General features: G+C 33.0%; 1 protein-coding gene across 3 annotated transcripts in view; it reads left to right on the forward strand.

The window, feature by feature from the left end:
• The first annotated feature begins 1,668 nt into the window (after positions 1-1,668).
• Positions 1,669-26,605, forward strand: part of WDR27 (WD repeat domain 27) — a 72,401-nt gene continuing 47,464 nt past the window's right edge. For all 3 annotated transcript variants that reach the window (XR_015750112.1, XM_087968256.1, XM_087968266.1), the window contains exons 1-18: positions 1,669-1,861; positions 2,482-2,683; positions 3,876-4,017; positions 5,793-5,917; positions 7,437-7,550; positions 8,082-8,133; positions 8,866-8,936; positions 13,000-13,111; positions 13,612-13,744; positions 14,642-14,745; positions 15,070-15,137; positions 16,112-16,245; positions 17,660-17,727; positions 19,121-19,199; positions 20,778-20,852; positions 23,536-23,642; positions 23,840-23,929; positions 25,745-25,866. Coding sequence is in view for 2 of the 3 variants with exons in the window: in XM_087968256.1 (XP_087824382.1) it covers positions 2,489-2,683; positions 3,876-4,017; positions 5,793-5,917; positions 7,437-7,550; positions 8,082-8,133; positions 8,866-8,936; positions 13,000-13,111; positions 13,612-13,744; positions 14,642-14,745; positions 15,070-15,137; positions 16,112-16,245; positions 17,660-17,727; positions 19,121-19,199; positions 20,778-20,852; positions 23,536-23,642; positions 23,840-23,929; positions 25,745-25,866 (1,791 nt within the window). In the remaining variant the exon portion in view is untranslated. The remainder of the gene's footprint in view (positions 1,862-2,481; positions 2,684-3,875; positions 4,018-5,792; positions 5,918-7,436; positions 7,551-8,081; positions 8,134-8,865; positions 8,937-12,999; positions 13,112-13,611; positions 13,745-14,641; positions 14,746-15,069; positions 15,138-16,111; positions 16,246-17,659; positions 17,728-19,120; positions 19,200-20,777; positions 20,853-23,535; positions 23,643-23,839; positions 23,930-25,744; positions 25,867-26,605) is intronic.

The raw sequence follows: 26,605 nt of genomic DNA on the forward strand, positions 1-26,605 counted from the left end.
ATGCAAGCTCTTTAAGTACTTGGTCTGATATCAGCATACAACTAAAAAAGGCTGCATATGAAGTGACAACTCATGGACATGTAAGAAGTGGCCTACAAAAAAATATGCCAGAATGTGTGTGTGTGTGTGTGTGTGTTTAAATTACTATAAACTTTCATAAAAATACTTCATTCGGCCATTTTTGTTCCCAAAAACATACATATTCAAGATTTTGAAAAAAAATATATTTTGAAATGTGTTAGGACAATACAATCATAATCAACTATAGCAATGGGATATATAAAATAAGTTTAAATGTCTGAAGTTCATATCTATGTGTATACCATAAATACATTTGTGTATGTGGTGTGTGTATGTTGTGTGTGTCCTTGTATCTATATGAATATGAAGTTTTGCATATGTAACAGTACAGAAAATCAGCTTAGATTGTAACCTAGCTGTATGGTATACAGAGGTCAGGATCACTAAATAGCAGCCTGTACAAAACTGGGCACTAATTAGCCATTAAGGCAGAAATGAATGGTCATTTTGATTGAGACAATATGCCTTTAAGATTAGTAAAAATTTAAGTTGCATAATTGTTCGTGTCATCATTTTTTAAACTGAGTTTTCTTAAGTATGTTATGGCACTCATAGAGGAAAATATAGGTGTTTTAATCTACTGTAATTTTTTGTTATGTAAACATAGTACAGTAGCCCTCTTGAAGAGTGTATGTTTAGCAACAATCATTTTGTTCTTGATTATTTGTTCTTTAAGAAGACAGTTATTTTTCTGGAATCATTCATAATCTAAACAGGTGGCAATTTATCAATTCTGAACTTGCAGGCAAACTTTCAAAAATACAATTCTCTCCAGGAAAATGAGATAGATAAATCGCCCACATATCGGTTTTGAGCTTGGCATATTACCCCTAAAGACCGGTTGGAAAAGGAAGGAGAAAAGGATCTCCATCCCATACAGAACAGCGCAATCCTTCCCGGCTCTTCGGAACTGCTTGAACGAAACTCACACGAAGACGAAAAGCAACGTCTAGAATTGGCTCCGAGGCTTTGCCGTAAGCATCGTTGCTGCCTAGGAAACCAGGCGGCCGTCACCTTCCAGCTGGGAAAGATTTACATTCACCTCCTAATCTCGCACACAGGAGCCTGCGAGCAACACTCGTGGCAGCCACGCGCGGTAAAGATAATATCGAGGATTTTTTTTTTATTCCCCCGAGCAAGAGGCTGCTTTGGGATTGACGTCTTCGCGGGTTGATTTGCCGCCACACTGAAAAAAGTGCGGCGCGCTGCATATTTGGCGACCGGGCTGCCTCGCGGCTGGGATCTGTATTGTACTCGATCGTGATTCCGTTTCATCCCAGTCCCCCATGGTCGTGGATATTTCACGCCCCACTGTTAATCGTGGAATCCTCGCGGGAGAAAGTCTGGACGAAGTTCAGTTCTTCCCCAGGATTCTTTCTCTCGTGGACCTCTTTCTCACAGAAAAGCCAGTGTGCAATCCAACTGGTTTGGTTTCTCCACGATAGCAAAGCAGAACTATCCGAGCTGAAGCAGCTTGCAAAACTAAAACAACAAATAAATGTATTTTAGAGGTACCTGATCTGACCTATCAAAATCCAGAGAACTATTGGATTAGCAGCAATGATATATAAGGGATATATAAGGGATATAATGATATAAGGGAGCTCTTTGTTGTTTTGCGGTTGACTAGACATTTGCAAGATCTGGAAGCATTATATATAAACCAATCTGGCTGGATTCAAGGTAGCAAGCCTTAAATAAGCTTACTTCATGGTACTTCAAGAAAACGTGATCCTGCCAGGACCATAAGAATTGTAGTTGCAAGGCAACATTGAGCCTGGTGAGATACCTCCTTGCCTTGTTTAAAAAGATCTGCATGAATGCCAGCTCGTTGCTGCAGCATTTTTTTGTTATGTTTTCTAATATCCTCTTTCTGACCAGGAACAAATTAAAACCAGTAATATATATTTGTTTTCCACATCACAACTGATAATATCTGAAATGTTCAAATGGTATTTAAAGGATTATTATAAGTCTAGGTTTCCATATATAATATGATTTGTACTTTTATAATGACTTTTAAAACTTTATTTTAAAGCAGCAAGGGTTGTTTCACAACAATCCCTATCATTGTATTTAATAGAATTGTTGTTATTTAGAGTTCAGAAATTCTAACTCCTGCCTCTGTCTGCAGTCCCTCATACTTATCCAATGAAATTGCACATTTTACTGTAACATTAATATAAATTCATATTTTAAATAGATTGTATCATTCACTTTATCTTAAAATGATTTAAATTATGATTATTCATTTTTTATAAGTTTGGGAGACTAAACTAGACCCTTGACTACTTTTACTAAGGTTAAAGTATTGTACACAATATTTTGAACAATATGTAAATACAAAGTACCTCTAAATATATTGAGTGATGTAATTATATTCAATTTGTTATGTCTCAGGTATACTATGGAAAACCTCATGGACCTCTGCTCCATTGAAGATGGATATAGCAGCAGCAGCATTGTTCTTGAAAAACAAGTATTTAGATCGAAAGTGCCAGAATCACATGTTCAGCTGGCTTGTAGCCTCCATTACTGTGCTTTTCCCTTAAATGGAAATGAACTTTGTATTTGGAATATGAGTGATGAGCCTAACCATCAGGTTAAATACCAATTTCTTTGTGGGCATTAGTGCTGAAAGTAACATTTTAGGGAAAACAGTCCGCAAGCACCACTTGTGCTAATCCTTTTGAAATGAATATAGAAGTGGTTAAAAGCACATGTCCAGGAACAGCAAATATGATACCAGTGATGACGTAAAGTACACTTTTCATATTTAAAGGGATACTATCATCTACTTATTATGGCAAAAATGCAACATAGTTTTGTGTTTGCCTAATGTTAGATTACTTAGTGCAATTCCAGATGAAGTTTTCATCCTATGACTGCCCTGCCACATTCACAGAACTTTACAGGGGTTCAGCCATCATTATCTATTACTTGTGAACCTGCCCATATTTCCATTTCCTCCCATTTTTATTTTTTACAATTCCCTCCCCCTCCCCCCCACACACATACAGAATGTTACAGAGAAAATATTTCCTTATTTTTTTTCCTCTTATTTTGGAACTTTGCCTGCTTAAAGCTTATTCTAGACTGATGTTTGCTAGGGAAGGCTTAGGTTAGTGTACAGGTAGTCCTCAACTTACAACTTTAGTGACCTTTCAAAGTTATAATGGCACTGAAAAAAGTGACTTATACTGTTTTTCACACATACATTGCCGCATCCCCATGGTCGCGTGGTCAAAATTAAGATATTGGGCCAAGTGGCATTATTTATGAGGGTTGTAATGTCCCAGGGTCATGTGATCACCTTTTTGTGACCTTCTGACAAGAAAAGTCAATGGGGAAGCCAGATTCACTTAACAAGTGTGTTACTAATTTAACAAATACAGTGATTCACTTGACAACTGTGACAAAGGTTATAAAATGGGGCAAAGCTCACTTAACAGCCATCTTGCATAGCAATGGAAATTTTGGGCTCAATGATGGTCGTAAGTCGAGGACTACCTATAGTTGTCTTTTAATTGAGAGTTGAATTCAGTAGTGGTCAGATATGCTTGCCTACCACATGATCCCCAATCTGCTGTGAAGAATCCCTACTTTTTCAGGGCAGTCTTAAAAAACTAATGTGAGTGTGGAACAATAAAGCAAACTGCTGTATCTAATATGATTTTATCTATACTGTATATTTTACCTTAAGATCTATGAAGAACATTTCAAAAGAAATTTACACTTTTTGATTTTGTGCACTGCATCCGCCTTAAAATAACCAAAATGATGTTGTTGTTCAGCCATTGCGTTTAATAGGTCATCATCACACGATTACTGCACTGGCATTTGGGACCAAAGTTGATCCTCTCCTTATTTGCTCTGCTTCACAAGATTATGTGATAGTTTGGAATCTGGATGAATGTATAAAGAAGGTGCTAGAAGGTTAGCTTTTGGGGATACATTCAATATGCTTTGGACTTCTTTACAATGGAAAATAGATTACATTTTTTTGCATTATGATTTGAACAAAACATAAGTATTGAATAGGTTTTGTTCAAATCATAATCCAAAAAGAAAATTTTAATACATAAAACTGAATGCTTCACTTAGATAATTGGAATACATTGAGATACGTGGTTGAAATAACTGAATTAGTATAAACCTTATAAGGTTTATAGTCTTATCTATAGAGGAAGGCACTCTTATTAACTTCTGAATTCATGCTTCAAAAATATTATTAAATGTGTCCAAAGTTAAAATGTTTTGCTTTCTCCTGTAATGGAAGGTCAAATTTGAATGTTCATCTCCTTTAATTGTAATGCTTAGTTCCTTCTAGAAATTAATGTTAAGTTTTATCTCTTCAAATTACAATTTCTGAGTGTACTATACTGTATGTGATACCAGAATACAAATGTAGGTTGAATTCAGAGAAAAGTGACTGATATAATAGTATACAAATATACTATAAATCAGTCTTTATTTTCATGCATGGTTATAGGTAGTCCTTGATAGATGACTTATGACCACAATTGAGACCGAACCAATTGTTAAAATGAATTTTACTCAATTTTTTGACTTTTATGTCACAGTTATAAAGTGAATCATTGCAGTTCTTAAGTGAATATATAGTTGTTAAGCAAATCTGATTTCCCTCCTTGACTTTGCTTGCTGAAGCCACTTGGGTAGGTCACAAATGGTGATCACAAAACTCCAGAACAACGCAACTGTCATTAATATATGCCACTTGCCAAGCACCTGAATTTGACCACATCACTATGAGGTTGTTGCTACAGTCAGAAGCGTGAGGACCATTATAAGCCACTCTTTTCAGTGTTGTAATTTCAGATGGTTGCTGAATGAATAGTTATAACTCAAATACTCTCTGTATTATTTTTAGAACAGAACAGAACAGAACAGAACAGAATAGAATAGAATAGAATCAGTAGTGGGATTCCAATTTTTTTACTACCGGTTCTGTGGGCATGGCTTGGTAGGCGTGGCAGGAGAAGGATACTGTAAAATATCCAGTCAGAGGTGGGATTTGCCGGTTCTCCAAACTACTCAAAATTTCCACTACCGGTTCTCCAGAAGTGGTCAGAACCTGCTGAATACCACCTCTGAATAGAATACTTTATTGGCCAAGTGTGATTGGATATACAAGGAATTTGTTTTGGTGCAATTGCTCTCAAGATAATACGTCAAGAATCATAGGTATAACACTTAGAAGTAGTCATAGGTACTATAAATCATACTAGGAAACAACAACAAATATAATAATAATAATAATAATAATAATAATAATAATAATAATAATAATAATAATAATAATAATAATAATAATAATTAATAATAATAATAATAATAATAATAATATAAATTCAAAGTCATGTTTGTATGCAATGTGCAGATTTGAATTTTTCTTGAATTTCTACCCATTTTGCATAAGTCTGGAAGGGCAACATGAACAATTTAGCTGCTTTAGTTGTACCTCTCAATCCACTTACCGGGATATAGTATAAATTGACTGACCTCAGTGGGCCATACTCTGAGAAGTCAAATAGGATGTTGCAAGAAGTTCTTTAAGATATAACTACGTTATTAATCTTTTCAGAACATTTGTATGATATTAGGATATTTGTTTACTTACTTATCATTGTTGACCCTTCAGTTGATGGAATTATTTTTAATAATTTAATGATTTGTTTCAATTACGGCAGGGTTAATGCCACAAGGTACTGTGATAGGAACCCTTCTGGGGATGGTGCTTTATGTTCGCTTTAGTCCAGATGATCAGACTGTGGCAGTATGTGCTGGTAATCGAATCTACGTGCTAAATGCAAAGGTAAAACCATATTAGAAATGGCTTCCACTGGAATTCCCACTAGTGTTTACGCCCACAGAGCTTTCGAATAGCCTTTGCATCCTACCCTCCAGCGGATTCCACTGCTTTAGTGTAGTGGAAAATATTGAGCAATGTAATTGACAAAGCTTCCATTCCAAATGCTTTTCACAGCTCTACTGTAGGTTCATTTTAAAATGTTTTTCACAGTTCTATTGCATACACAGTTTGTAAAATAAATACTTTATAAATTCTATGAAACAGTATATGTAAATAATTCATTTACATATGCTGTTTCATACAATAAGCAAAAGTTGAAAGCTGTTTTTTATCATTTTGTAAAAGAAGAGGGTTTTTTTTCAAAGTAACAGACAATGTGGTAATAGTAGGAGGCATTCCCAATAATCTTTGCAACCCCATAGAACAATAAAACTGCTTGCTTGACAGTGCATATTTTCTCATCTTTTGTATAAGCAGGATCAAAGTGCCAGCTTCACAATATAAGCCAGACCCACTTTGTTACGTAATATCCTTCCTCAGTCGAAAGGAAACTATGAACTACAAGTCAGATTATCTCTGATTATGTTGCTTTATTCAAGGATAAAGATAATAAACTTATTCAGACTTCCACATGTTGAGAGAAGAAGAATCACACTGTAACAATAACATTGAGTAGGTTACAGATCATCCATGCCTTTGATTAGTTAATGCCTATGTGTAATTTGCTTGTTATTTGTGCCTTTGTGGCAAATTAAAGTCTAAGGGAAATAATACAAGATGACACCCTCTTTATCCTCATTCTGATTATTATAAAATATTATGTAATTAGCCTATATACTACTTAGAATATGATGTAAATTATATAGATCAGTGTCATCTTGGTTTTTGTGCTCTTGATTGCTTGCTGGAAGCTCAATAATCATTGATCAAAAACTATCAAGGAGAATAGCACCCCCCCCCCCATCAACACTGACAGATAAAGCTACTGTATATAAATGGGGTAAATCCAAACTTGCTAGCAGTGGGGGTGTTACATCTAGAAACACCACCATGAGACATCTGCACTCCAACAACTAAGCTGTGAATTATTTTGATTTAATTTAAATGTGAATGATACAAAGCTTTTGTAAGTAGTTTGAAATTAACTAGATATATAATGAAATTAGATCTAATATTAAAATTGAGGGTAAGGGTAACACAGAAGACATGGAGGAGAAGCCTAAAAGTAGCTACAGAATTTCATTTCATATTTAATGGAAGTGATAACTAAAGCAAAATTGTGGTTCAGTGACTTTGCTTGGAGATATGATATAAGGTTGAGGGATTTTTTTTCTCTCGTATATGTAAGGTGGCTTTGAAATTTTATTAAGTTTGATTAAATCAATCAAGGTTGTTAAATTTGTCTGTGACCATATTAGCATCAGAATTTTTCACACCTATCTATTAAAATGTTATAAATAATCAAATTCTGTCAAATTTAACATTTTAAATGCCATTTACATTCCCCCTGTATTGATGTCAGGATGAAGCAATAATTGCTGAACTAGAAGGCCATCTAGCACCAGTAACTGCTGCTGAATTTTGTACTTGGGAGAAAAATATACTTATATCGATTTCAGAAGATAGAAGTTTTAAAGTAAGGCCATGTTTCTCTTTTTTTAAAATCTGTTTGATTGCAGACTTATAAAAGTAAAAACACTTAAATATTATAAAATGGAGATTTTTAAATCAGAGGAATAAGCATTATGAAAAGGAATTCGTATTAGGAAGAGTATTACAAACCTGAACTATATAATGTTAACAAATATCATTAACTTCTGGTCATTCCGTATTGCTTGTTTTCTGTATTTCTGTGAAATCATTTGAAAACTTATTAGATTTTAAGAGTGTAGAGCAAATCTCCTCTGAAAAATTTGTTGTTTTATGTTTGGTTGAAGGATAATGATATTTTATTGTCATGAGAATGTAAGCCTTTTAGGTGAATTGTAGGTGTAATTTTCTCTAAACACCAGAAGCTATCTTTAATTCCATAGATTAGAAGTGCTAGAAACATAGTGAATAATTTATTTGAAATTTTGGCTTGTATATTGTTTACAGGGCATCACATTGGTTGTTTTCATGGTGCTGTAAACTGATCATTTAATCTCATGTTTTTTTTTTTCAAAAGGTCTGGGATTACTGTATTGGATTGCTAATATATCAATCAGCAGTAATAACAGGTAGGGTTGAGATGCATATGATTCATTACCAACCTATGTTCATTTTATAAAACAATATATGCTAGTGTTATTGCTAGCATATATATGCTGCAGCTAACCATTCAACAGTACTCCTATCCATAAGAAATTCATTGCAAGGATATGAAGCATAAAGATTCATTGCATGGGAATGAAGAATCTCTGGGAATAAGATGTGTATGTATGTGTATATAATAAATAAAATAAAATAATAAAATAAATAAAGTATTCAAGCTAAAGGCCTCTGAAAATTTTTGAGAGGCAGCTTCTGGAGAGAGAAGTTGAAATGGAGAAGCTGTGAAGTAGGGGAAGGCAAAAAACATAAGAAATTAAGTTCTTAACCCATGCTTTTGTCTGCAGCATAATTTTGCAAAACAAGTGAGTTCGCTATTAATATGAGTTTGAATAGTGTGATATTCAAACCTCTGAAGTTGCACATTCTTAATTTATAGCTATTTTCAGCAATTCATGAAAACATCAGCAGTGTGTTTACTTGAGGAAGAATAGCACAGTCTGCCATTTTTAGACATGGGCAGTCTCTTTTTATTTGTTTTGACTTCTGTGCAGATTCAGGTTAAAGGCAAATTTAGGAATGGTTGGTCTTAATCGGGGGGACTGCTTGTATTATAGAACAGTTTTAAATGAACTATAGGTGGTGCTAGAGTTTTTGTTATAATACATTAATAACAAGGAGGACTTCTTTTTTTTAAACAGCATTTCCTCTTTTAAGTCTCTTTATTGATGAAGCAAATAAACAGATTATCACTGGTTGTGCAGATGGACAGGTAATAAGTATATGCACAATGTGACTATTTGTAGTTTACTTTTATAATATTAGATAGAAAATTCATATTTGATTTCCGATGAGCTGGTCTAGATCACAGTTCAATAGTACATACACAACTTCTATTGAAGTCTCAAATTAATCTATTTCCAAATGACAAGATAATTGACCATTGCCTTCTTCCATGATTTTTTTTTTAAATTGTATCACGTGTAGCTTGAAATTCCCAAAATTTCAATACTTAATCCCAAGTACTTAAAGAGAAAGAATATATTCAAAAAGTTAAGGAAGAATTGATCAGCTTTTTCAAATTTAATAAAAAACAGGATACCTCATTGCAGAACCTATGGGATACAATGAAGGCATATTTAAGGGGAATATCAATAGCTTATATAGCAAATAGAAACAAGGAAAGAGAGAGGAAGCGGAAAGCTTTATCAAAAAGTATAGAGAAATTGGAAAATAAGCAAATGGAAACCCCGGGAGATGAGTATATCAGAAATGAAATAGCATCAGTTAAACATGAGATGAATATTTTAGATCAAGAGGAACTAATTAAAAAATTATTATATACAAAACAAAACTATTTCGAACACGCAAACAAACCCAGAAGGTGGCTGGCATATAAATTAAGAAAAGAAAATCAGAAAAGAATGATATACCAATTACAGGATAACAATTGAATAATAGAGACAGACCAGGAGAAAAAAAAGGAAATTGTAAGAGAGTACTTCGAAGATCTTTATAAACAAGAAGCAGTTGACTTAAATAAAGTGGAAGAATACTTGAAAGAAGGAACAATCCAATATCAGAGGACAAAAAAGAGATGTTGAACAGAGAAATAACTCTAGATGAGTTAAAGGTGGCAATTCAAAAACAAAAAAGAAATAAAATGCCAGGCCCAGATGGGTTACCAAATGAGCTATACAAAGAAATAGGTGATATATTAGAGATAATATATAAGGTTTGCAATGAGGTATTATTGGATGCTAAAATACCAGAATCTTGGAAGGAGGCATACATAACATTAATTCCGAAAGAGGGCACAGATGCCAACCAAACAAAGAATTACAGACCAATATCCCTTTTAAACTCAGACTACAAAATTTTTATGGCAGTAATGGCAGAAAGATTAAAGAAAATACTTAGTAATAAAATTCACCCAGACCAAAATGGATTTCTTCCCACGAGGCAGATCAGATATAACACAAGAACAATAATAGATATATAGGAATATTATGAAAAGCATCCAGGAAGCCAAATGGCTTTGGTCTTCCTAGATGCACAAAAGGCCTTTGACAATTTAAATTGGGACTTTATGAAAAAGCAGATTAATTTGATGGCTTTTGAAGATAATTTCATAAAAATGTTGATTGCAAATCTATGCCACACAAAAGGCCAATGTATTGTTAAATGGAGAAATTACCAAATCATTAGAGATAAAGAAGCGGGTCAGACAGGGATGTCCGCTTTCACCTCTGCTTTTTATAACTATTTTGGAAACTTTTCTGGATAGAATTAGATTAAATAAGGAAATTAAAGGAATTAAAATGAAAAACCAAGAATATAAATTACAAGCCTTCGCAGATGATATGGTTTTTTGTCATAGAAGACCCAATAGGCTCAGGACCAGCTCTACTAAATGAAATAGACAAATTCGGTAAATTGGCAGGGTTAAAAATTAATAAGGAAAAAAACAAAATGTTGTTAAAAACATAACAAATAGTAAACAAAAATATTGGAAGAAAAGATGGGATTACAAATTGTAAATAAAGTTAAATATTTAGGAATCTGGTTAAGAGCTAGAACATTAAACCTGCGAGAGGATAATTATACTAAATTACTGAAACAGATTGAAAAGGACTTGGAAAATTGGAATAAGATGCAAATTTCATTATTAGGTAGAATAACAACAATTAAAATGAATGTTCTACCTAAAATATTATATTTATTTCAAACAATCACAATATTGCTGGACAAAAAATTCTTTAAAGATTTAGATAAAATTGTAATGATATTTATCTGGGCAAAGAAGAAAACAAGGATAAAACAAATTATTTACAAGATAATAAAAGCAGGGGTGGATTCGGACTACCTGTCTGGGAGACATATTATAGAGCAGCAGCATTAGTGTGGATAAAAGATTGGATTGACTTAAGGAATAACAGGATTTTACAATTGGAGGGACATGATTTACAGCTAGGCTGGCATGCATTTTTATGGAACCCGGATAGTAAAAACAATTTATATTTTACCAGACATGTATTCCAAAAGTCTTTAATTAAAGTTTGGACTGAAATAAGAAAGAATCATTACACTAAAATCCCAAGGTGTTTCTCAACGATGGAGGCAATGTTTCATTTAAACACGATGGACATCAGTAAAAAACTTAAATACTATCAAATATTAGATAGCGAGGGAAGAATTAAAATGAAATAGGAATTAGAATTACAAGAGATAGCTATTGATAATTGGTCATCTTTTCAAATAAAATTGAAATACAATAAAGACATGAAAGAATATAGAATTGAGTTAAAAGTTACATATTTGGATAAAATACTTCTAAATCCTAAGAAAAGCTCAATTTCCAAATTGTATAATTATTTATTAGAATATGAAATGGCCGAGAAAATTGTGAAAGATCCCATGTTGGCTTGGGAAAAAAACTTTGGTTATAGCATTGATCTGGATGACTGGGAAGAAATCTGGCAGACAAATTTGACACTAACCAAATCAGAAGCGCACAAGGAGAATTTATACAAAATGATGTACAGATGGCATCTGGCGCCCTCCAGATTGGTCAAAATATTTCCGACAGCCAATCCTTGCTGTTGGAAATGTAAAGGGAAATTTGGTACATACTTTCATTCATGGTAGACCTGCCCTGAGATAAAGAAATATTGGCTAAAAATTAAAACGTGGACAGAAGAAATTATAGAGAGTGGACTGGAGTGGAAACCAGAACTATTTTTGTTGGGAATAGTTAAAGGGGACTACCCCGCTAAAGTAAAATATCTGACCATCCATTTATTAACTGCGGCACGTATCTCACTAGCGCAATATTGGAAAAATCCAATACAGGTTGTGATTCAGAAAACATATGAATGTGCTCAACTGGAGAGGCTTACGCTTAAAATTAATGGGAAGGAGGATACAGATTATTATCGGATATGGGACAAATGGCATAAGTGGGTAGACAATAAAAGGGGAAACATATAAATGAACCTAAGATACAAATTATATCCAGCGATTCATAATATATTAACTACAATTAAAGGTTTTAAATCTTCTTTTCTTTGTTACTACTATTATTAATATTATCTATTTATAATATTTCTGTGTTTATTAGTTAAAAAACATGAATGTATTAGTAACAGAAGAGTGGTTATAATCCAACGTGAAAATAAATGGAGTATATTGTGAATTATTTAGTACTTAGGATGTGATAAGGTGTGAATATGTGACTAGTACTAGCCAATAACGATTTTTAGGACTCACCAAATTCGACAACAAATGTAAAAAACTATGTGTTATTATTGTTTCTGTATTTTTGAAATTGTACGTTTTTAAATTTGTAAATAAAATTGTTTTTAAAACTTTTAAAAAAAAAGAAATTCCCAAAATATCATTATATATGGAAAATAGTTCACTCTTTTTCTCTTTTCAGTTTTTAAATACTGACTTCCAAGAAAAATATATTAACCTTTTCCATACATAGTGTTTGCTTATTTTATACTGCAATTGTAAAAGGCAAGTTGCAATGTCAACAAAAGTGAATTTAAATTGCACATTATAACCCAATCAAAATGACTGGCCTTTTCTTTATTCTTATTGTAATTTGTATAGCCCAAACTAAACTTTGAATAGAAAAAAGTTGGTTGCCAAATATTGGTGACATTTAAGAAACTGAGAATTTTAACTGTAACCATTTTACTGATGTGGCGTGGTATCTCAATTCAGTGGCCACATGCTTACTACTGAACCGAGATAATAAAATTAAAAATATTTTTACAGTAATTAATGTTGAAAAGTAAGCTACAGTGATTGTATTTTTTTTCTTTCAGCTGTGGATATTCAGCTTGATTAGTGGACATAAGTATCGCTGTGTAATTCATATTAATGTCAAGAAAGAGAGAAAAAAGTTTTACAACAAAATAACAAAGTTTGAGCATTTGGGTAATATTGCACAAACATTTTACAATATTACTGGTTAGCAAATAATTTAACTGAATAGGTGCTGTTCTAATTTTCACTTTTTGATTGGAAGATATTAATTCTATTGTTCAAATAAGTGCTTTCATAAAGGATGCAAAAAAGTAAGGACAACTCAGAAATTAAGAAAAAAATTGAAATATCCCTGCTGTTTGTTAATTAAATTTGTTATATCAATGTACCAGAGCATGAAGACAGGGAAGACAGCAAGATAAGTGACCTACAGTGATATGTTTTGCTGAATTTGTACCATATTTTTTGCTCCAAAACTGAAGCTAAACTGCACATTGTTCCAAAACTATAAATGCAGTATATCTCACTGTAAAATAATTGAAAATGTCACCACAGAAATTGTCCAATGAATCCACACTTAATAAAACATATTGAGCTACACTTTCTTGTAGTTTTCACGGAATATCTTAGTTAATCTATTTCTGTTATAATGACATCTCTGTGTTTTCTAGATCAGATTCAGAATATTTCTCAGACATGTATTATAAGCAATATAGAAGAAGAAGATGCGGTTGAAACTACCTTTCCAATCCTTAGAATTGAACACTGTGATAATCCAGCAAATTTTGGTGATAAAGCATCTAGGTGAGTGGGTTCTTCAGCTAAAGTGCAGGCAATATAACAAAATAACGGAAGGACCTTAGAGGTATTCTAGTCCAACCTGCTGCTTAGACAGGAAACCCTACACGATGTCAGACACATAACTGTCCAATCTCTTCTTGAAAACTTGTAGTGTTGGAGTACCCACAACTTCTGGAGCCAAGCCATTCCACTGGTTAATTGTTCTCAATGTCAGGAAATGTTTTCTTAGTTCTAGGTTGCCTCTCTCCTTGATTAGTTTCCACCCATTGCTTCTTGTCCTGCCTTCAGGTGCTTTGGAGAATAGATTGCCCACCTCTTTGTGTCAGCCCCTCAAATATTGGAACACTGCTATCATGTCACCCCTAATATTTCTTTTCATTAAGCTAGACACATGCAATTATTTTATAATACACTGTTTTTTAAAATTACATTATAATATGTAAAAATAATCAGACAGATATATATAATATTCTGTAATAGATTTAAATATTACCATAACTTTAAAGGTTATTATATAATGGGGATATTGTGATAATTAAATAATATAGAATACCAAAGATTTTAATAAAAATATGCCATTTATAAATCAGACAAATCAAAAGAGATTTGAAAAGTCTCATCTTGCATCTTGTAGTGAAGTAATAGCATTGTTTGAATTGTATCTCATTTAGGCTTACAGCCTTCTTTTTCTGACTCTGTTGTGATCATTAATTCTAAGTAATTCCCTTACAATGTTGAACAGGTTTTGAAAAAAGATTTAGATGTTTTTTGGAAGAAGAGTACAGATCTTAAGTGTTAGAAATTCTGTCTGTGTGCAATTTCCAGTTCAAAAAGCCATGACATGTTATAAAATGAAGATACTTGAGGATTTTTTTAAAAGTATACCTTGTTTTAATGTAGATTTCCTACTGAGGGTACACAGTATTTGTGGATTGGAAGTTCTACTGGTTTATTCATAATTAACAATGCAAACTTTGAGTTGGAAGCTGCTTTACATTACAAAGGTGGTGTATATTTACTTATTATATATAATCCATACTATTTTTCCTTTCTTTTAATAAATAAATATTACTTTAATTTCATATATGGAAGACTTTGATTTCTGTTTGCAGTGAACAATAAATAGTTCATTAACATTTGTTTCTTAATTTCTGATTATTGCACTAGAAAAATATTAATTTGTTTCCTTTCACAAAGGTTGAAATTAAAATAATTTGTCTATTATCTAAAACACATATAAGAAATGAAATGGACTCAGAATTTCATCGTTGTTTTAGTGATTTTTTTTTAAAAAAATTTGTTTTACTTATATATGGTTGCATGTGAAGACTTCACCGGTCTTAGTATTCAGATTGCTGGATCCTGTGCTTTAACGAGGAAGGCAGTCAATGGAAAGGTGAGAAACTCATTTTAAAATAATCAATATAAGACAATCCCTTTTAATTTAAAAACTGCAAATTAACTTTGTTTTATTTCTAGTGTGATATATATTGCTTCAAATTTAAATGGTTTACAAGTACATATAATAAAAATAAATTTTTAAAAAAGAATAAAATACATCTTTCTGCAATAAATAGATCATCCAACAATATAATCGTCAACTTACCTAAAGTTCTACAGCATCCGTTTGAGTCCAAGCCTCTCAGCAATTCCATTACCTTGTTTAAGACTGGAGACTGGAGGGCTAAAAGTAGAAATTGGCTGCAAACTCTCCAACCTTTCTTCTGTATTAACAAATCCTTGCCTCCCATCATGATATCTCTGTCCATCAATGCTGTAATTTGCCTCTCCCAAATATGGTCCCTCCTGGCTGCCTCTCCCATTCAAGCTGCCTTTGAGACTCTCCACTGAGATACATTATCAATAAAGGAGAATGTTTGTAGCTCAGGGTTGAGATGTGGGGTCCTTAGTGTTCTCTGAGCTTGGTTGTTTTCTTGCAGAGGTTTCATTACCCCAACTAAGTAACATCATCAGTGCTAGAAGAGAGTGGAGGGTAGCGATATCATCCTCTGACCAAAACAATAACATGGACCTTTAAAATAATTCCATACCCCCAGCCTAATTAATGTACCCATTCCCCCAAGAGGTTCATCAACAACAAGCTCTCCCACAGACCCCTTTTAATGCACCTTTCACCAAGACTGAGACTTAGCCTTCCTTCTCCCTATTCTCTCAGTACAAGAAAAGCCCATTCCTTTTTGGCCTGTGTCTCATATTCTTGGACCAAAGCTGTACCATTTTAACCTTCTATCCATCTTCCCAGATGGATCTTCAATGAGTAGAATTCCATTCCTTGATGCAAATCTCTTTATCAGGAAGGGATTTATTTGTGTTAAAGAGAGAAATGCTTTGTGACTTGTCTTTCTGCAGGTTTTCTGTTTGCTAACTTCTATGTTGGAGAACAAAATAGTTTTACTGGAAGTTAACGTTGCTGCTCTGTTGAGATGCCAGCAGAATAGTCTCCTTTTAAATGGAAGGGAAGAAGGCTTTTCTGCTGTTGCAAGGTAAAGGATCATTACACTTAACCCCATTTAAAGTTCAGCTCTTTTTATTTATTGATGTTATTTCTGCCATTTTTATTCTTTTTTATAGTTGCTTTGTTTGAAAATGTTTTTGACAATTTGTAGAGGTTCCAGTCACTGGAAATCAGGCTGCATATAATTTAATAAATAATAGTAATAATTATATAAGAGATTAGAGTATTATTAGAACTATTAGAAGAATAGAGATAAAAGGATGAAAAGATGAATTTAGTAAAAATCAAATCAAACAGAAATAACAGAAGAAATGGTAAAAAAATGAGTGAAAAGGCTTAAAAACTAGACATCTCCTGGAAAATTATCAATTGGTTTGTTTTCTTTATCATTATTGACTTTGTATACCATTACATATTTTGTTTTTAAGCTGTGGATAAATATTTGAAATGAGACTTTAGACTTATCTCATCCACATTTATGAAAATATATTGCTAACAGACAAGCAATTGTGTATCTAGGTAACAAATTTAATTTAAAATATTGTAATAGAAAAACATCTTTTTCACAACTGTAGGATTGAGAAATATGTCTTTTTATGAATAATATATAGGTAGTTTTCATTTGGCGACTGCCTTGTTTAGGGAGTGTTTCATAGGTCTGTAAAACAGCTGAAGTAAGATCACTTAGATTAGGGGTATCAAACTGGCGGCCTGCAGGCCAGTTGCATCATGGGCAGGCCATGCCCACCCCAGCTCTGTGAAGGGAAAAAATGTTGCGATACATCACACGATGGCAACGTGATACCGCAAGTTTAATACCCATGACTTACACTATCCCAAAAGTGCTTTTTCAAGCAGCAACTGAACTTTCTGTTTTTTCTTTGAAAACATTGTGCTTCTCATCCAAGAAGCTTCTTCATCACTTAGACTATTTTGCTTAATAACTGAGTTTCCAGTTCCAAGTATAATCTCAAAACAAGAACTATGTGTAACTGTAGTGTTTGCTGGAAAACAACAATAAGTGCTATTTATACTGCATTTTAAATAACTGAATATATTTAATGTAGGTTATCTTCACTTTAGGTTATCTAATTATAAAATTGTATTATTTAGATTGCAATATCCAGATAAGGTGAGTAACTGGTAAACAGGCACCTGAAGCCAAGAAAAGTGGCTTGCTTAAGGTCACTTTGTCAGTTTACATTTCTACCAAGTAAAGTGTGATTGCAAAAATGTATCAAATGGGAAAATCCTTCATTCTGACTGCATTTTGAGCTGTTCATAGATAAATAATATAGGTGATTGCAGTACCAGGGATGTATTATTATCTGTAGTGAATTAACCATTTATCCTGAAAGCAATATCTCTAGTATTGCTTTTCTGTCAATTGTTATGAGCATTTTGTAGTTAAATATATAATATCTTTTGATTTGTGGTTTCAGATGTTCTCTTCTTGTGACCTCTCCCTTGTACCTGAAGAAGGAAAAAGCCAAACTTGTAAATAAAACAGGTAAATTTATTAAATTCTGCAGTGATTAAATCCTTCAACTAATACATTGAAAATAACATCCCAAAGCAAAGATTGAGCAAAGGAGGAAACTAATTGAGGGCTGAATGTCAGCTATATTTACCTTCTCCCCATTTTATTCATTATTTCATATTCTGAAATATTTACTCCTTATCCATCCCAAGTCACTATATGCCATGGTATTTACCAGATAGGTCCATAAATATTGACCCCTGCTGACAAACATGTATTTGAGCTTTCACATAACAACTTTTCTTAACGAAAAGTTATTTACTCTTAACAGCCGTTGTTCATCCTAAGCTGCATGCAGCATTCCCTGCTAATACCAGCCAGTTTTGCCATTATACCACAAATGCAACCAAAACCTCAATTTACTCCAAGCTTGCTCATGATATTCTATCCAAACTAATTACAGGTTTCCCTGGAAGCCAACTTACTCTTGTCTATATCTCATCATCTAAAGTACATGAAGTGTACTGACACACTCACTACACTATTAGTACCAATGTAATGGATTCTGTAGTGGCTACATTTAATTGAGGGTGTCAAAGAAGTATCTTACCAAAATACTTAATTCCGTCTACATGCATCAACTTCTGAAATGTAGCAAAAAAACTCTTGAGGCACAAACTTTCTCCTGCCATTTTTAAAATGTGGAATTTCTAACCCAGAGAAATAAATAGAAAGATATTTCAGAGGAAGCCAGCATAGCATCTCAGTGTTACTTTGTATTTTGTTACCCTTTGCAGATATGGAATCATAGATATTGAGATAGAGAACCCTGTTTCCCACATAAAATTTCCCATTCTTTTCAATGAAAATATACATACAAATAGATTTGAATGTATTTTCTCCATTGAAATCATTGGAAAATACACAAGAACTCCATGTACCAATCTGAAATAGGTCTTTAAACTTTTAAGTCCAGCCATCTCACTACAAGGATCCAGGTTAAAGAACCTCTGGTGAACTGAAAGGAAACTCAACTTATCATCAGCAATTGGTGAACTACTCTTACGCTAGAAAATCAGTTCTATTGTGTCTGATGTCTTTTGATGTTACATATTGTTTGTCTCTAAAACACCATGGAAATATTTTTTAATAATGTAAGATTAGCTTAAAATGATGATTTAAAAACAGAATTATTTTGTCTAACAAATGTAGTGGGAAGAAATTTACATATCTTTTTGTGTCCATGTAACACTGGAATGGACAATATTAACAGATCAATGTGCTATTTGTATGAGTAGAAGTCCCATTACCTGATATATGTGGCTCAGGATATCCAAAGTATACTTTTAGTTTATCTCTGTATATGTATTTCTTGACACTTAACTATGAAATTTATATTAACTATAGATGTTTCTTACTTTAGGTACAAAAAACCATATAAAAGACAAGCCATTGGTTTTTCATAGCAAAATTAAATCATCAGGTTATACATCAGCACCACAGTGAGTGCAAATTACGCTGGTAAATTTAGTTTGTCGCTTTTAATAACAATTTATTATTTTATTATTTTATTTTTATTGAATGAATGTAAGCAACCTATAGTCACCTTGGCAAGATGGGAGGCATAGAAGGTTAATAAATAAAAACAATTGTCTCTTTTAGTTAAATAAAGATTTGGTATTTTAATGTAAAATGGGCTGAAAGATAAGGAATAAAGAGTTTAAAATACTAATATAATATAACCATGCAGATAAGTCCAAAGGTTTTAATACTACGATTGCCTAAAATGTTAAATTAATTTATATAACCGCTCATTAGTAAAATTATAAATTTATTCATTATGCCTCCCTTTTAATTTTGGAAGCTGAATCCAACTACCTAATATGAAGCAATGCTTAATTATTTTTATAAAATTAAAATTTGGACTCTGAGTTAAAATCATCAAAGTTTAAATTCTGTTCTGCAAATAGAACAGTGTTAGCATATTAATCCATTTTTCTATTTTGCATATTTTAACCTTGTTTTTTTAGTGGTGGAATAGAGCCAAAAATGTAATGTTTCCTCAACCCCTTGATATCTTAATTAGATTTAAGATTTCAAGGGGCATTGCTTGTAAACTTAGAACCATATTCTTAAATCATAAAGTATAAAAGTGTTAAAAGATTCCAATTGTGATTCTGTTACTGGTAATCCTCCCTCCTTTGTTAAATAGCAGTAGTTCTGTCAATCAAAACATATCAAAAATTCATCCCCACAGGGTATAAGGTGTAGTTATCTCAGAGATTGCCCGTCTCTTACCAAGTTTGCCTTTCCTCCATGTTCTGACAGGGCTGGCTCGCTTCAGGTTCAATTAAGTAACTTCATCTAGTGGGACCCAGAAATGGCTTTCTTTGTCATTGTAACTGCCCTTTTGGATAACATTCCCTTGGAGATCTGCCTAGAACTTGGCCATCCTTAAGTGTTCCCTAAAAATTTGGGATTTTCTTCGTGCCTTGGGTTGAGATAGAAGAACAGACTCTGGGAATTGCTAGCTATGCGGACAAATGTTTTTGTTACCTGACAGTGACTATTCTGCAGCTGTTTTCCTTTGTATTATGTTGTTATTTCTGATTCTGCTCAAGAGTCATTTGGAGTGAAGGCAGCCTAGATATGAGTGTGAGATAGGGAGTTATTTAGAGTGGGGAAGCCCATGAATTTTATGTATGTATTGGCAGTACTGTTAAAATATTTACACTTACTTTCAAACTTTTGTTATTGTACAACATATAATAGAATGTAATTGTTGATATAGATAGTAGTAGCTGACCAATTTTTTAAAAAATCTCCTAGTTTTATACATGTAATTATGTCCAAGCATCACATTGTATTAAATTCACCCATGCAGTTGATGAGTGGATTTTATAAAAATAAAATTGCGTTAGAAGAAAGAGTTGATAATTGATTAGAGGATGGAGCAGGTATTAATTCTTCCTTATTTCTTATGGACTTGGTATTTTTTTCTCCTGATTCTGGGATTTTCTGGATAATAGAGTAATAAATATTATCATCTATATTAGAGCCTTTTTTCCCTTCTGTTGTAGCATGCTCATGTTCTCTCCAAATTCAAAAATAAAACACAGCAGGTTGCCATCGGAATACAAGAGAAGTTGGAGACAGTAAGTAGTATAATTGTTCAATGAATACAAAAACATGTTTAATACCAAAAGCATTATCCTGCAGTAATAGTGTAACACAATCAAGCAAAATGTTAAAAAAAATTTCAACAATTTATCATTTGATTGTTGATTGTACCCTATGACTATCATTACGTGTTGTACGTTATGATTCTTTTTTTCCTAATTTTTTTAATTTTTATTGGTTTTTAAAACAAACATAAACAAACAAAACATAAAAACATCAAGCCATCTTTCGTATATATACATACAGTGTGCCGGTTGGTTTACAAATAGTTTTGTGCTTCCATTTCGTAGTCTTCAATTACAATTACATTGTATATATTCTCGTATTTTAATCAAGTATTAAATAGATTAATATCATTATTAATCAATCATTTGACTATATTTTTATTCATTCATGTTTTATGAAATAATCATATTTTACTTAATTTGTTTTATGACAGTTTATATTATCATCTCAAATCTATCGTAGAATCATTTTGTAGATATAATAAGAAAAGAATACATCTTTATATATTTATTATTTTCTAAGAATCTACATAATTCATTACTATATTTTTGTCTATTGTCTATTTTATTTTATTGATAGAATAGATCCCAAATTTTATAAAATTGTTTATCATCTTGTTCTCTGATTTCAAATGTCAATCTTCTCATTTCAGCACATTCCAATATTTTCTTAATGATTTCCTCCTGTGATGGTATTTTCTCACTTTTCCAATTTTTAGCAAATACAATCCTAGCCACTGTTAATACATTTACAATCAGGTATTTCAGTTCTTTACTATATATTTCAGGTAAAATTCCCAATAAAAATATCTCTGGTTTCAAATCTATATGTTTTTTTGTCATTTTTTCCAACCACATGTGGATTTTAGTCCAATATTTTTTAGCATCCGTACATGTCCACACATATGGTAATATGAGCCAGGTGTCTGATGACATTTCCAACATTTTTCGGATTTATTCTTGAACATTCTTGCTATTCTTGTGGGGGAAAATGCCACCTGTAAAACTTCTTATACAAATTTTCTTTATATGCTGTTGACATTGTCATTTTATAATTTTGAGACCACAATTTTTGCCATTTCTCTAGATCAATCCCATATCCAAAATTCTTCCCCCAAGTAATCATAGTTTCTTTAACTTGTTCTTCTTCTAGTTTAATTTCTAACAAACATCCATACAATTTTTAAATCACCTTTTCATCAGTACCTGTCAAAATCTTATCTAAGTCAGTCAATTTATCATAAAATCCCTCTGTTTTAAAATCTTCATCATACCTTGAATATATTGGTGCATATGAAAACCAATTCATCTTTATACCTTTTTCCTCTAATTTTTGTATAGATTTAAGTTCACCCTTTTCATCCAATATTTCACCATATCTAACTGTTTGTTCCTTTTTATATATTATAGGATAAGAAAATGCTTCAATAGTCGATAGCCAGACTGGAATTTTCAAATAACATTGCCTTTTAGTCTTCTCCCAGTTTAACCACAGAGACTCCCGTATATAATGTCTTCTAAAATACCTCTGTGTTTTAGTTCCTTTATACCTTAGAAAAGCATGCCACCCCAACAACAGATCATGTCCTTCTAATGTCAGCAATCTGGTATTTCTTAATGTTATCCATTCCTTAACCCACATCAAATTTGTAGCTTGATAATACAACTCCCAATTAGCAAACCAAATCCTCCTCTTATTCTAGCATCTTGCAAAAGTTTTAACTTTATACTCGCTTTCTTACCTTGCCATATATATTTCAACACAATTTTGTTTAAATCTTCAAAGTAATCTTTTCCAAGCCTAAGTGGAATTGTTTGAAACAAATATAAAATTCTGGGTAGTATATTCATCTTGATTGTTGATATTCTCCCTATTAATGACAGTTGTAAATTTTCCCATTTCGCCAAATCTAGCGTTATCTGCTGCTTAAGTTTGATATAATTATTCTCTTTTAGTGTACTGCATCTTGCTGTCAAGTGTATCCCCAAATATTTGATCTTATTCGTAACCTGGATTTTCAATAGGTCTGCCAGTTCTTCCTTTTGTCTTGATAGCATATTCTATGTCAAGATCTTTGTCTTATCTTTATTTATTTTCAAACCAGCCACCTTTCCATATGTCTCTATCTTTTCTATCAATTTTGATGCCGTTTCTAGTGGGTCTTCTAGAATGAAAACTAGAATGATATAAGAAAAGGAACAAGACAAGGGTGCCCACTATCACCTCTGTTATTTGTGTTAACCTTAGAAGTGCTAAACAGAAATATTAGAAACGAAAAGAATATAAAAAGGGATGAAAATTAAAAAGGAAGAATTTAAGTTGCAAGCATTGGCAGATGATATGATGCTTGATTCTTAATGAATGTAGCTTTTCTTTACGTATACTGAGAGTATTTACACCAAGACAAATTCCTTGTGTGTCCAATCACACTTGGCCAATAAAGTATTCTATTCTATTCTATTCTATTCTATTCTATTCTATTCTATTCTATTCTATTCTATTCTATTCTATTCTATTCTATTCTATTCTATTCTATTCGTGGTATATCTGCCACAATTTAAAATTGGTAGTATAGAATGAAATGCTAAATCTCCTTTATTCTTGCTTCACTAATTGCTTTTTTCTCTTTTTAATTTTGTTTTATTATTGAAGAAGAAAAAAGGAAGACTATCCACTTGGAAAATCTCCTCCAACCGAAAGTGTGAGGCAAATTACTGTAACCGATAAACCAACCGCCATATGCTGTATTCAGTATTCAGGTATGGGGGGGGGGGGGTGAATGACAACTATCTATGGTTTATTAATATTAATAGTTACTTGATGTAGCACTTGGAAACCTTAAAGCTAACTAGTTCTGTGTTTACACATGGCCAACTCTGGCCTGAGAATCTGTCTCTCTATATTTTTTGGCATTTTTTATTTATGCTAGATTAATTTGCTGTTCTCGTTGTTCTAGGAAATGGAGAATTATTGGCTTGTGGTTTAGCTGACAAAACATTGCTGGCATTCAAATCAAACCTTATAGGAGAACCAACTGTTTATTCAGGTACATTCATTATAGTTTTTTCTATTCTTAGCTATCCTTATTTCTTTGTCTTCCATTCCAATATGATAAAAGCAAAATTGAAGTTCCAAATAATAACAGAAATGGCCAGAAGAAATTCAACAAATCTTCTTGCATTTATGAAAACAATAATAAAAATAGAAAAATCAATTAACAACTGGAACAGACCTGCTTAGGAGCTGGCCAAGTGAGAGTATCTAGCTGATCTTAACTTAATATGTATAAGAGCCAGTAATGGAAACATATTATACAGGAAACAAAGATTGATAATTCCACTTTATTTTACATTAATTAAAGGTTTACTCAATCTTGGCTCCCTCATTTTAAGGACACATATTTCACTGTTCAGTTCTAACAGCAGAATTGTATCCATGGCTGGCAGCTCCAGAAGGAAATGCTTTTTTTTCCTAGGGAAAGTAAGTTTGCCCTTTATTCCAAAAATTATTAGAGTTTTTAAAAAGTGAGGCTCGTACCATTTATTCTTAGCTGACAGAGGTTTCTTATGGTTAAAATGGAAAATTTTTCTATTAAAAATGGAATCAGTAAAATATCATTGCTAGGCACTAGGGGACAGCCTAGGATTTTAAAGTATATTAACGTTAGTAATTTGAATTAAACATATTTGAAGTTAGAAACATTGGATGTGCCACCTTTATATTTTTTCTTCTGATTCACATAGAGCAGGAATGGAGAGCCTATGGGCTGCATAAAGACCATAACTCCCTTTTTTGCAGCTCTTCATGTTCCTTGAAATTGTGCTGCTTAAGTTTATCAGAAAAGAACCTGTAAATGGAAATACAGGATAGTCCTCAACTTACAGGATAAGAACTGGAAAATTCATCTTTAAGCAGTGCAGTCATTAAGCGAGGCATCATGTGGACCCTACCCAATTTTATAGCCTTTTTGCTATGGTTATTAAGCAAATCACCCACAATTATTAAACAAGACACCATGTGACTATGACTTGTGACTTTCTGCTGGCTTTATCACTGACTTTGCTTGTTAGACACTGGCTGCGAAGGTAACATATGACAATCATATGACTGCAGGATGCTGCAACTGCTATAAGTTGCCAAAATCTGGATCATAGTAATGTGAGGAGTACTGCAATGGTTGTAGATGAGAGGATGAGTTGCAAGTAACTTCTTTCAGTGCCATTGCAACTTGAATGGTCACTAAATGAATGGTTGTTAAGTGATTATTACCTGTACAGCTTTCTACTGGCTTTTGTTGCTGAACAAAACAGACACCTGTAAATTCTAGGGTTCATACCTTAGAAAAGGAAAATTAAAACTAAATAACCATCTAAACCCACTCCCATTCTCACAAAATGTATGTCTCCTATCCTGGACCCTGAAAGAGATCTGCCCTGAGTTAAAGCCCCAGCTCTGTATATGTTTATTTTTCTTTATAAAAGTTTGTTTTTCAAGTTCTCCTGTATGAAATGTGATCTATGAAAAGAAAGAAAAAAGCACCAAATTGGGCACTGATAAAATTTGATCATCCTACTTGCCATTTAGTATTCGTCCTCATTGTGCCACAGAAAGCCCTGTTAGGAAGTCTCTATATGGGTTTATGATTATGCACAAGGGAACATCAATATTTCTGTATAAAAATACTTTGGGTTGTATCGAGGAGTGTAACTTCTAGATACTCTTTTGGTGCTTAGAACATTCTGCAGTTTCAGAAAAAGGTGAGAAAAAGAATAGTGTGACATCATAGCTGATTAATGTGAGATTTTACTTTGTGATTTCTTAAGAATTTCTGATAATTTTTAAATGTATTTATTTTTAATAGGACACGATGGTGCTATTACCTCAGTAGGTTGGAGCCATGACAACAATTGGCTTGTTTCATCTTCTGAAGACAGAACATTAAAGATCTGGTCAGTTAGCAGCGCAGAACCTGCTTTATGTCTGGTAATTACGCTTTTTAAGTGAAATAGATTTGGGATACTCTGGATTCCCTTTGACTACCAAGATCATACTTAATCATATAGATTTAGAATATGTTGCACATTAATATCTTAATAATGAAGGCTTGTTATTTTTTGGGGGGGGAGAAAGCAGTGACATTTCCCATTTTAGTTATCATGCTCATGATATCAATTTGTCTTTCTTGCAGTTCTTGGGCAACTTAGGGCCACTCTAATGTTTCTTGATTTTTAGAGTGGATATGAATCTTGCATAACTCACTGAGACCACCTGAAATGTGATTCCTGATAATCTTTCTAAAGTTCAAAACAGATTTTCTTTTCCAAGTTTAGCTTGGTCAAGGCCAGAAGTGGTATTCAGCAGGTTCTGACCAGTTCTGGAGAACCGGTAGCAGAAATTTTGAGTAGTTCGGAGAACTGGCAAATCCCACCTGTGACTGGAGATTTTACAGTATCCTTCCCCTGCCACGCACACCTAAGCCACGCCCACAGAACTGGTAGTAAAAAAAAAATGAATCCCACCACTGGTCAAGGCCAAGGCATTGTAACAATGGAAATGTTTCTCCAAAGGGAGACTCAGCAGAAGACTGTATGCTTATCTATTACTATTGAGAAGTGTAGATATGTATCAGTGTCCCAAAGATGCTTTTTCAAGAGGCAACTGGACTTTCTTGTTTTTCTTTGAAGACGTTTCACTTCTCATCCAAGAAGTTTCTTCAGCTCTT

This window comes from Notechis scutatus, chromosome 1, assembly GCF_049901735.1.
Source record: "Notechis scutatus isolate UNSWTSFEM ecotype Mainland chromosome 1, rNotScu1.2, whole genome shotgun sequence".
Classification (NCBI taxonomy): domain Eukaryota; kingdom Metazoa; phylum Chordata; class Lepidosauria; order Squamata; family Elapidae; genus Notechis; species Notechis scutatus.